The sequence below is a fragment of the Cherax quadricarinatus genome, chromosome 43 (assembly GCF_038502225.1).
Source record: "Cherax quadricarinatus isolate ZL_2023a chromosome 43, ASM3850222v1, whole genome shotgun sequence".
In the NCBI taxonomy this organism is placed as follows: Eukaryota; Metazoa; Arthropoda; class Malacostraca; order Decapoda; family Parastacidae; genus Cherax; species Cherax quadricarinatus.
Window position 1 is genome coordinate 27,639,167 of NC_091334.1, and position 13,030 is coordinate 27,652,196.

The following is a 13,030-nucleotide window of genomic DNA, read 5'->3' on the forward strand; positions in this document are numbered from 1 at the left end:
CGGCGGTGGTAGCGGTGGCGGCGGTGGCGGCGGTGGCGGTGGCGGCGGTGGCGGTGGTGGCGGTGGTGGCGGCAGTGGCGGCGGTGGTGGCGGTGGTGGCGGTGGTGGCGGTGGTGGCTGTGGCGGTGGTGGCGGTGGTGGCGGTGGCGGCGGTGGCGGTGGTGGGGGTGGTGGGGGTGGTGGGGGTGGTGGCGGTGGTGGCGGTGGGGGTGGTGGCGGTGGTGACGGTGGTGGCGGTGGTGGTGGTGGTGGCTGTGGTGGCGGTGGTGGCGGTGGTGGCGGTGGTGGCGGTGGTGGTGGTGGTGGAGCAGGTGGTGGTGGTGGTGGTGGTGGTGGTGGTGGAGGTGGTGGCGGTGGTGGCGGTGGTGGCGGTGGCGGTGGTGGCGGTGGTGGCGGTGGTGGCGGTGGTGGCGGTGGTGGCGGTGGTGGCGGTGGTGCCGGTGGTGGCGGTGGTGGTGGTGGTGGTGGTGGCGGCGGCGGTGGCGGCCAGCGGTGGTGGTAGGTGGTGGTGGCGGTAGGCAGGCGGCGGCGGATGGTAGTAGCAGATGGATGTAGCAATATGGTAGACCAATTAATTCGTACATAAATAAAAGGATATAAATATCACATTACTTGCACTTGTGTCCTTTTAGTTTACATATTATCGGTAATTCTACCACTATTATCATAGTTTGTTGTCTACTAACCTGTTGCTGCAGGACTCCAGTTCCAGTGTTAATACATTAGCTATATCTTATGTGTCATTACCTGACACTAACACTGTCATGTCATTAACATGTCACTGACATAAGAATAATGAGGGACCCAGAAACTACCTTGAGGAACTCCACATGTTATTCGCTGAGGTTGTTCACTGTTCATTATGTTCACAAATAATTATTTTCGTTTCAGTTTAACACCTGGAAAATTCTCCTTCAGATCGCCTTGAAACTTTCACTGTTATTAGCTCGGGAATGTTACTTTAGAGAGGCTTCAAACCTTCATTCTTGAAAAAAAGTTTTCTCGCGGAAAATGTTTCCCACGAAAATTTATTCCTGCTAATATCTTCCCCCGCGAAAAGTGTTTCTCGCGAAAATTGTTCCCCGCGGAAAAATTACCCGCGAAAAATGTTTACCGCAAAAAATTTCCCGCGAAAACTTTTCTCTCGAAAAAATTTCCTGCTAATTTCTTTCCTCCAAAAAATGTTTTCCACGAAAATTATTCCCCCGCGAAAAGAATTACCCGCGTAAAATGTTTACTACCAAAAATATATTTTTCGCGAAAAATTACGCGAAAGTGTTTCCCGCGAAAAATATTCCCCGCGAAAAATGTTGAACCTTGAGGGTACTGGGCATTCGTGGATTCAGGACATACCCATGCTGGGTATGTTATTGAGGGTATACTGGAAGATATACCCAACCTGGGTATGTTGTGGAGGGTATACTGGAAGATATACCCAACCTGGGTATGTTAAGGGTATACTGGAAGATATACCCAACCTGGGTATGTTGTGGAGGGTATACTGGAAGATATACCCATCCTGGGTATGTTGTGGAGGGTATACTGGAAGATATACCCAACCTTGGTATGTTGTGGAGGGTATACTGGAAGATATACCCATCCTTGGTATGTTGTGGAGGGTATACTGGAAGATATACCCAACCTGGGTATGTTGTGGAGGGTATACTGGAAGATATACCCATCCTGGGTATGTTGTGGAGGATATATTGGAAGATATACCCAACCTGGGTATGTTGTGGAGGGTATACTGGAAGATATACCCAACCTGGGTAGGTTGTGGAGGGTATACTGGAAGATATACCCATCCTGGGTATGTTGTGGAGGGTATACTGGAAGATATACCCAACCTGGGTATGTTGTGGAGGGTATACTGGAAGATATACCCAGCCTGGGTATGTTGTGGAGGGTATACTGGAAGATATACCCAACCTTGGTATGTTGTGGAGGGTATACTGGAAGATATACCCATCCTTGGTATGTTGTGGAGGGTATACTGGAAGATATACCCAACCTAGGTATGTTGTGGAGGGTATACTGGAAGATATACCCATCCTGGGTATGTTGTGGAGGATATATTGGAAGATATACCCAACCTGGGTATGTTGTGGAGGGTATACTGGAAGATATACCCAACCTGGGTAGGTTGTGGAGGGTATACTGGAAGATATACCCATCCTGGGTATGTTGTGGAGGGTATACTGGAAGATATACCCAACCTGGGTATGTTGTGGAGGGTATACTGGAAGATATACCCAACCTGGGTATGTTGTGGAGAGTATACTGGAAGATATACCCAACCTGGGTATGTTGTGGAGGGTATACTGGAAGATATATCCAACCTGGGTATGTTGTAGAGGGTATACTGGAAGATATACCCAACCTGGGTATGTTGTGGAGGGTATACTGGAAGATATACCCAACCTGGGTATGTTGTGGATGGTATACTGGAATATACTCTACCTGGGTATGTTGTGGAGGGTATACTGGAATATACCCAACCTGGGTATGTTGTGGAGGGTATACTGGAATATACCCAACCTGAGTATGTTGTGGAGGGTATACTGGAAGATGTACCCAACCTGGGTATGTTGTGGAGGGTATAATGGAAGATATACCCAACCTGGGCATGTTGTGGAGGGTATACTGGAAGATATACCCAACCTGGGTATGTTGTGGAGGGTATACTGGAAGATATACCCAACCTAGGTATGTTGTGGAGGGTATACTGGAATATACCCAACCTGGGTATGTTGTGGAGGGTATACTGGAAGATGTACTCAACCTGGGTATGTTGTTGAGGGTATACTGGAATATACCCAACCTGGGTATGTTGTGGAAGGTATAATTCGAGATAGAGCTTTACTTAGAGCTTCAGTGTTTTTCTTAAAGCTTTAGTGCTCTACGTAGAGCTCTACTGAAATATTGTTTTTATTCTAAATAAACCCAATATATGTATACTTGGAGAGGGTTTCGGGTGTCAACAACCCGCTGTTCGGTCTGGGACCAAGTCTCGTGGTGGATCAGAGCCTGATCAAACAGGCTGTTACTGCTGGCCGCACGTAAACCGACGTATGAACCACAGCCCGGCTGGTCAGGTACTGAGTCTAGGTGCCTCTTCAGCGCCTTCTTAAAGGCAGTCAGGGGTCTTGATGACAGCCAGGGATCTTGAAGACAGCCAGGGGTCTATTGGTAATCCCCCTTATGTATGCTGGGAGGCAATAGAACAGTCTTGGGCCCCTGGCACTTCTTGTACTCATGGCACCCCTGCTTTTCACTGGGGGGATGATGCATCTGCCGAGACTTTTCCTTTCTGCTTTTATAAGGAGTGATTCTCATGAGCACATTTGGGACTAGTCCCTCTAACATTATCACTCCCAGGTCCTTCACATTAGTTTTTTTTTTATTCTATTGTGTGATTGGAAATTGCTTTCTACTCCAATAAACTTTTAATTTTTCTTGAGTTTTCCATATTGGAGTAATTGAAATTTCTCATCATTGAACTTCATATTATTTTCCGTGGCTCATGTACAGATTTGGTTGATGTCCGCTTGGAGTCTTTCGTTGTCATCGATGGATGATACAGTAGACCACGACATCCTACTCCACAAACATGACCACTATGGTATAAGAGGCCATGTGCTTGCATATTTTAAATCCTACCTTTCTAATAAAGACACAGCCTCATCAATACGGCCACTTGATACTGGAGTTTCGCAGGGAATTGTCCTTGGACCCCTGCTCTTCCTCATTTACATCAATGATCTCCCAAACATATCCCAACACCTGAAACCCATTCTCTTTGCTGACAACACGACTTATGTCATCTTCCACCCTAATCTTGCCACCCTCAACACCATTGTTAACGAGGAGCTGCTTAAAATATCGACTTGGATGGCAGCCAATAAACTTACACTTAACACTGGCAAAACCTACTATATTATGTTTGGTAGCAGAGCAGGTGTTGCGCAACTTAACATTAAGATCGAGAACACTCTAATTGCTAGACAAAATGAGGGCAAATTCCTTGGCCTATACCTCGACAACAACCTAAATTTCAGCACCCATATCCAACACATAACAAAAAAAGTATCCAAAACGGTGGGGATCCTCTCCAAGATACGATACTACATACCACAAACTGCCCTCCTCACACTATACCATTCGCTTATATATCCATACCTCACCTATGCTATCTGTGCTTGGGGTTCAACTGCAGCAACATACCTAAAGCCAATAATAACCCAACAAAAAGCAACAGTAAGAATAATCACTAATCCCGTCCCTGGCAACACCCCCCCCCCACTCTTCATAGATCTAAACTTACTCCCTGTTCAGAACATCCACACTTACTACTGTGCAATCTATATCTACAGGACCTTAAATTCCAATATTAACCTTGACCTAAAATGCTTTCTTGATAGTTGTGACAGGATCCACAGGCATAACACCAGACACAAACATCTCTATGACATTCCCTGTGTTCGACTAAACCTTTACAAAAATGTAATGTATTTCAAAGGACCTAAAATCTGGAACACCCTACCTGAAAACTCTAGAACTGCAGACACATTCATCACTTTCAAAACTACAGTTAGAAAACATCTTATCTCCCTGATCCACCCTGACAACTAACTACATGATAACCACCTGGTGGTTCAAAATTACACTCACTCACCCACTGACTATAAACCCAGAAATACTAATCTTAATACCATAATCTGTAAGGATTTAATGTTAAGAATTAATCTAAGTCTGCTCAAAATGCCTAGCCATGCTAGGTGTCCTAGTGGCCCCCTCTGTAATTAGTATTTTATAACATGTAAACCACACAATTCTCAAAACCTGTAAACCCCACATTGTAACCATTATAGAGAATAAACTTGAATTGAATTGAATCATGCAGATTCGGGTGTCGTCTGCAAAGGAAGACAAGGTGCTGTGGCTTACTTCTCTATGTCAGATATGAGGATAAAGAAAAGGATGGGGGTTAATAGTGTCTTGTGGAACAGAGCTTTTCACTGTGGCTGCCTCAGTCTTTACTCTGTTTACTGTTTCCCTTTATGTTCTGTTAGGAAGTTATAGATCCATCTACCAACTTTTCCTGTTATTCATTTATCACATATTATGTGTGCTATTACACCATGGTCACATTTGTCGAAGGCTTTCACAAAGTCTGTGAATACTACATCTGCATTTTATTTGTCCTTCAGTGGATCTAAGACCTTGTCATAGTAGTCCAGTAGTTGGGACAGGCAGGAGCGACCTGCTCTAAACCCAGTCGCAATGGGTTGTGTAATTGATGGATATCTAGGTGGGTGGTGATCTTGCTTCTTAGAACCCTTTCAAAGATTTTTATATGCGACGTTAGTGCTTTAGGTCTGTAATTCTTTGCAACTGCTTTACTGCCATCTTTGTGGAGTGGGGCTATGGCTGTTGTTTTTAGTGATTGTGGAATGACCCCTGTGTCCATGCTCCCTCTATATAGAATGCTGAAGGCACATGAAAGGGGCTTCTTGCAGTTCTTAATAAACAGGGAGTTCCATATATTTCAGATATACTGGCTCCTTTCAACAGCTCTGTGATTGAAGATTAAGACACTTATGCAGCATATGGGAATCTTTATTCAGGAAACGTTTCGCCACACAGTGGCTTCATCAGTCAAATACAAAGAGGAAGGCGTAAGGAGAGGAGGAGAATGAGGTAATCAGTCCCTCAACCTGGAGTCGATGTGTTCAGTCCATCAATCTTGTAGAATGTACAGCATAGGGCCGTAGACGTGGCTTATATACTGTAGTGAGGTGACGTGAAGCAGATGGAGGCGGGGTCATAGTGGTATCATCCACTAGTCGAAGTAGGTCTTCGTCCAAAGGTTGAACAAGTGGTGAAGAATTCTTTGTAACAAGATCCCATGATGCTGCAGTGTCTGACAGTTGTGATGAATGGTTTGAAAAACCGACAAGTTGAAGATTAAGACACTTATGCAGCATATGGGAATCTTTATTCAGGAAACGTTTCGCCACACAGTGGCTTCATCAGACTGATGAAGCCACTGTGTGGCGAAACGTTTCCTGAATAAAGATTCCCATATGCTGCATAAGTGTCTTAATCTTCAACTTGTCGGTTTTTCAAACCATTCATCACAGCTCTGTGATTCTTTGTCTTCACCTGAATAGGGAGTCTCTCTTTCTAGTTTACATCTTCTATGGAAAATTTTATAGGGGGTTACCTGTATGTACCTCAACATTATATGCATACGAGTAATCTCATTGGGAGACAACAACCATATTGTTTCCCGTAGTCACCCCGTGTAGACATGTGAGAAAACTTAACCACCCCTGGTCACTGCAGGTGGTCCCTTCGACCTCATAATCTTATCCATATCTATCCGAGACAGTGTAAATTGGATAGCACCCGCAAGTACTGTGCTACTAATTAACTGTGGACTGTATAGATTATATTAGTTTAACTGAATGAAGGGGGGGGGGGGGTAGGTTACACATGGCTATATCGATCAAGGAAAAACACTTGTATATAATCCCACCACTTACCAGATATTCTCTGGTGGTCACTTGATGTAGCTGGATCACTCAAAACCTATCCAATTACAACATACCTAACTGGCCAGTATCAGTCTGCTATAACTAGAAGGGTTACTTAACTGTGGGTGATTGATGCTCCTTATTTCCTCCATTCACCATCTCATTTTGATGTCCTGCTACACCAACACAGTTCTTATTCCAGCAGGACGAGGTATCCGTTGGTTTGTCCCGGTTTAGAAGTTGTGATTCCATAAAAACTTCACTATCCTCAGGACAGGAACCACGGGGTAAACAGATGCTCACTCTGAGAACGGCAACTCATTTCACTTCACACATTCTCTTAACTTGGTGTTATTATCACTGATTACTTCTTAGCCAACCATACGGTTTAATGTCTCATAATTATTATACACATTGGAGGCCACTCCATTAAGATCTGAGACCGATGAGTGATGATTAAATCACGGGTATTTTTCCCCGGGACACACTCCATGGTGACGCGCCAGTCACCACCGGTCCTACCATTATTCACTAATTTTGCCACTTTATTATGGTGGTCCCATAAATCATGTTCCCTCATTCTTCACCAGGAACAGTTACGACACTTCCTATTATGAAGTGAGGCCTATATTAATCCTTAGGCCACCGTGAACGCCAATTTCCTGGTCCCATGTTTTCCCAGCCTCTTAACTCCATTCCAAACACTCCCGCTCCCTGATGCCCCATCTCGACCTCTCCCTGCCCATCAGTGAAGGTGCAGAGCTTCCCTGTTGGTTCTCTTTAAAATACAATTTAGATTATTATTTATTATTAAAGATTAGCCGGTATTCTCCCGGCCCGGGCCTTTTCCAAGTGGTGGCCCGGCCTTGGCTCCCTCTTTAGGGAGTGTCTGAGACCTAAGTCTCCCATGGGAGGAGGCACAAGTACCTCCTCATCTTTGGGACCAACTGTCCCCAGGCCTAGCCACAAGCTAGGCCTCTCTGGTCTGTCATCCCCACCCCAAGGGGGCGAATGGGAATGACAGTCTTGTGAGCTGTAAGCTCGGGCTCAGGCACCTACCCTACCCTAGAAGGGTTAGGCATGGTGTCGATCACAATTTAGAACAACAGTAATGCATTAATCATGTATATTTACATTATAAAAAATTATACAGTATAATTATGGGAATTTATTTTCCACATCTTCTCTTCCCTATTTTTTTAAGGGAATATACCTTGAGCATACCTCAAGTGCCACACAGTTAATTCTGTCTAGGCAAAGGTTTGAATCCATGTTGTTTAGGATGTCTTCCCAGCTTGTTTCATTTAGGACATGGTTAACTTGCTCCCATTGTATGTTTTTGTTAATGAAGTTGAATTTGGTGAAGACACTCTCATAACTTATCACGTTATGCTGGTCAGGAGCCTTGCACATACATGTCTGTACCTCTGTTATGTTGTGGCCTGAGTGTATTGTCTTTGATACTGTTATATTTCGTATCAGATCATTCTTATTAGTGTACATGAGATCTAGTGCGTTTTTCATCTTGTTGGCTCTATAATTTGTTAGTTTAAAGTGAATTTGTTGACGAGATTTAATAGCTCATATGTGTGTGAATTTTGGTCTGAGCTGCCTCCTGGGGGTTTCTCTGCTAAAACATTATTTGCTACTCTCTTCCACTAGGTGTTTTTAAGTTGTATGTAAAGTAAAAGGACACAAGTGCAACTAATGTGACATTTATTGTGGCAACGTTTCGCTCTCCAGGAGCTTTATCAAGCCATTACCTTTTTAAGTTGAAATCCCCCAGCAGCAAAATGTTTCAGGCAGGTATTGGGAGATTTTCCTGACAGTGGCCAATTTTGAAAAGCTGCTCCTGGAGTTGTTGAGAAGTAGCGTTCGGAGGCTTTTATACAACCACAATGACAAGGTTTTGGTTTACGATCTTAGCAGCCAAAACAACTACATCATTTGAGGTGTTTAGTAGTTCAGAGCAAATGACTGTAACATACAGGCCAACCCCCAGCCATGTTGCCTGTTTACTCTTGCATCTGAGTAGGTTAGCCTGGGATCCATATTTCTTTGTCAATATGGTAGAGTGTAGAATTGTTATATATTATGTAGAGCTTTCTAATTAGAGCTCTTGCTGCAGAAATAGTTGTTAGCCTGTAAATAGAGCTCTTATTCTGGAAAGAACTCTAATACTTTAACAGGGCTCTACCACTAAATGGAGCTCTAGAACTAGATAGAGCCTTGTCACTAAATGGAGGACTTTTTCTCTAATTATTGTTCTTATGCTCTATATAACAGTCTTAAGCTCTTAATAGAGATCTAACAATACAGAGTTTTATTTTAGAATATTGGAACTGTTTACAATATCTTGAGTTTTCTTTTACAATTTCATTCATTTTAAAATTAATTTGAGTTTAGTGAAAATCTGATGGAAAATAAAACAGTTACGGATTTGATGTAAAATTTAATATTTCTTCTCTTTGTATTTTTTTTTATTTTAATTTATTTTCCTGTTCTGTGTTACTAATTTTTATTTTTATTTTGCAGATTGTGTGCCAAAGTGAGGAAAAAAAATAGAAAAGTGACAATAAAACAGAAAAAAAATAAATTTAATAGAAAATGGGAAAGTTTGAGAAAATGGGATATAACTACACTAAAGAAAATGGTTTCCATTAGGTACTCAAAGAAAATGGAATAACTGAATGTGTAACGATGACTTATATAGAAAAAATGTTATATTTATTAATAATGGTGAACTTAAGAAATCATAGAAAATGGTACATGTGAGAAACAGAAAATGGTGAAGTTATAATATTTGTGAAGAGGGTAACTAATTTACTTTTAAATTATTTTATTTTTCACAGAGTTAAATTTTAGTATGAGTGCAAGAGTGAAATGTCAGATGCTAGACAGGGACTGACAGGGAAGGTAGAGAGCGTCAGTCACTGCGTGAGAGGAGATGTGAGGACAAGATGTGTTACAGCTGCTGCCAGTTTTCACCTTGCAGCAAGTAGGTACCTGGGAGTTAGTCAACTTAAACCTGCTGTTACTGTTCTAGCAGTAAGTAGGTACGTGGGTGCTAATTACCTTTCACCTAATGTCACTTCAGCTAGCAGTATGTACCTGCATGTTAGCTGACTATTATGGGTTGCATCCTTGGCAGGACCTAAGGACTACAATGAAAATAATCCACACTGACTTTCTTGGGTTATCTGGGTTATCAACCCTCCCGGATTACTCTCAAGAAAAACCTTTGATTATCTTGCCTTTGGCTAATTATTTGGAGAAAGTCCTGAATTATTAACCTACACAGGTTAAAAATATTCAGAAAACTTTATATTGCCTCGGATATCTGGGTGGTGGTACGTGGCATTTAAACTGACGGATAAATCAGCATCTAGTGATGGAGTCATCCATGGAAACTGAGAGGCTGGTGAAAGCCCCAAGTCAATTTTCCAGCAACTGTCAACGAAATATGGCAGCCTTGTCAAATTCCTCACAGAATAATGGGGTTAAATGCCCAAGTGAATTGTCGAGCAACTGTGATGGTAGTATGGGGACATTACTGAATTCCTCACATGACATTGGGGCTGTTAAGTGCCCTGTGCATCCTTCAGTATCTATAGATGTCCTCAGTGCCCCCTGGACTTGCGACAGTATCAAGAGTGGCTCTACAGCAAGCCCCAACACCAGCAGTGCCACCAGTAGTGCCACCACAGAGATAGAGCAATTACCTGTGGATGCACCACAGGGTGAGCCATCTTCAGACTGTGATGGTGACTTGGTGGACCTGTTGAAGGTGATGAAGATGAAGGAGGAACTACCTGACAGTGAAGCACAACATGACGACCTCTGTACTACTGATGAAGATGACGACGATGATGACTTTCTGGTGCACTTCGCTCACACAGGACGCAAGACAGGTGAGTACCCCCTTCAATACCTAACAAACCTTCCTAACAGCACCAGCAAACTTAACATAAACAAAGGCAGTTTCTTACTATTTCATGTTAGAGTAATGTTCAATTGACCAGTTTAACAAAAAAAAAAAAAAATTAGTGTCACCCATACTACTACACACTAAAACTTTTTTAGTAACTGAATATTACCATGTATAACTTAACTGCAGTATACCTGGAGAGGGTTTTGGGGGTCAGTGCCCCCAGGCCCGGTCTGTGACCAGGCCTCCTGGTGGATCAGGGCCTGATCAACCAAGCTGTTACTCTTGGCCACATGCAACCCGGAGTACAAACCACAGTGCCTTCTTGAAGACAGCCAGGGGTCTGTTGGTAATCCTTATGTATGCTGGGAGGCTGTTGAACAGTCTTGGGCCCCTGACACTTATTGTATGGTCTCTTAACGTGCTAGTGACACCCCTGCTTTTCATTGGGGGGATGGTGCATCGTCTGCCAAGTCTTTTGCTTTCGTAGTGAGTGATTTTCGTGTGCAAGTTCGGTACTAGTCCCTCTAGGATTTTCCAGGTGTATATAATCATGTATCTCTCCCTCCTGCGTTCCAGGGAATACAGGTTTAGGAGCCTCAAGCGCTCCCAATAATTGAGGTGTTTTATCTCCGTTATGCGCGCCGTGAAAGTTCTCTGTACATTTTCTAGGTCAGCAATTTCACCTGCCTTGAAAGGTGCTGTTAGTGTGCAGCAATATTCCAGCCTAGATAGAACAAGTGACCTGAAGAGTGTCATCATGGGCTTGGCCTCCCTAGTTTTGAAGGTTCTCATTATCCATCCTGTCATAGGTATTATAACAGTAGAAAATACTTATAGATATTGACTGCATATCCTTCCAAGAATTTTATTCGGTTTTGTATGATAACTTGAGAATGCCTCACCAGATCGCCTTCAAACTGTTAATGTTGCAATATTTTATCTACAGGACATTTTAAGGTTAAAGGGCTGTGTGATTCCCTATTAACCAATATTGGAATATTGCTCGCTATGTACCTTGAGAATACCTCAAGAGATCGGCTTCAAACCTTAAATGCTGCTGAATTTTATCCTAAGGAAATTATTGTTTATTAATGGACTGTGACAATGGCCTTCAAGGAGAGCCTTGATAATGTCTCATCTGATAGCGTTCAAACTTTATGTGCTAATGCTAATGGTTAACTGGTTGATCAATCAGGTTGCTGCTGCTGGTCAGAAACCCATTATTATTATTATTATTATGAAAGTAATAAAAATTATTATAAAGTAATTATTATTATTATTATTATTATTATTACTATTATTATTACTATTATTACAACCTCAGTTTGCTAAGGGTTAACAAGGACTGAAGTCTAGCAGAAACATTGTGTTTCCTGACCTTTACCAACCACAGCTGATAAAGGTTATTTCCACCTATTACTCTTACTCTTCCTGTTCTTACTCTTCCTGTTCTTACTCTTCCTGTTCTTACTCTTCCTGTTCTTACTCTTCCTGTTCTTACTCTTCCTGTTCTTACTCTTCCTGTTCTTACTCTTCCTGTTCTTACTCTTCCTGTTCTTACTCTTCCTGTTCTTACTCTTCCTGTTCTTACTCTTCCTGTTCTTACTCTTCCTGTTCTTACTCTTCCTGTTCTTACTCTTCCTGTTCTTACTCTTCCTGTTCTTACTCTTCCTGTTCTTACTCTTCCTGTTCTTACTCTTCCTGTTCTTACTCTTCCTGTTCTTACTCTTCCTGTTCTTACTCTTCCTGTTCTTACTCTTCCTGTTCTTACTCTTCCTGTTCTTACTCTTCCTGTTCTTACTCTTCCTGTTCTTACTCTTCCTGTTCTTACTCTTCCTGTTCTTACTCTTCCTGTTCTTACTCTTCCTGTTCTTACTCTTCTTGTTCTTACTCTTCCTGTTCGTACTCTTCCTGTTCTTACTCTTCCTGTTCTTACTCTTCTTGTTCTTACTCTTCCTGTTCTTACTCTTCCTGTTCTTACTCTTCCTGTTCTTACTCTTCCTGTTCTTACTCTTCCTGTTCATACTCTTCCTGTTCTTACTCTTCCTGTTCTTACTCTTCCTGTTCTTACTCTTCCTGTTCTTACTCTTCTTGTTCTTACTCTTCCTGTTCTTACTCTTCCTGTTCGTACTCTTCCTGTTCTTACTCTTCCTGTTCTTACTCTTCCTGTTCTTACTCTTCCTGTTCTTACTCTTCCTGTTCTTACTCTTCCTGTTCTTACTCTTCCTGTTCTTACTCTTCCTGTTCTTACTCTTCCTGTTATTACTCTTCCTGTTCTTACTCTTCCTGTTCTTACTCTTCCTGTTCTTACTCTTCCTGTTCTTACTCTTCCTGTTATTACTCTTCCTGTTCTTACTCTTCTTGTTCTTACTCTTCCTGTTCTTACTCTTCTTGTTCTTACTCTTCCTGTTCTTACTCTTCCTGTTCTTACTCTTCCTGTTCTTACTCTTCCTGTTCTTACTCTTCCTGTTCATACTCTTCCTGTTCTTACTCTTCCTGTTCTTACTCTTCCTGTTCTTACTCTTCTTGTTCTTACTCTTCCTGTTCTTACTCTTCTTGT

General features: G+C 42.4%; 1 protein-coding gene across 3 annotated transcripts in view; it reads left to right on the forward strand.

The window, feature by feature from the left end:
* LOC128694093 (uncharacterized) overlaps positions 1 to 13,030 on the forward strand; it is a 188,012-nt gene that overhangs the window by 30,414 nt on the left and 144,568 nt on the right. For all 3 annotated transcript variants that reach the window (XM_070093799.1, XM_070093800.1, XM_070093801.1), the window contains exon 2: positions 9,075 to 10,450. In XM_070093799.1, coding sequence (XP_069949900.1) covers positions 9,931 to 10,450 — 520 coding nt within the window. In that variant the 5' untranslated portion in view covers positions 9,075 to 9,930. The remainder of the gene's footprint in view (positions 1 to 9,074; positions 10,451 to 13,030) is intronic.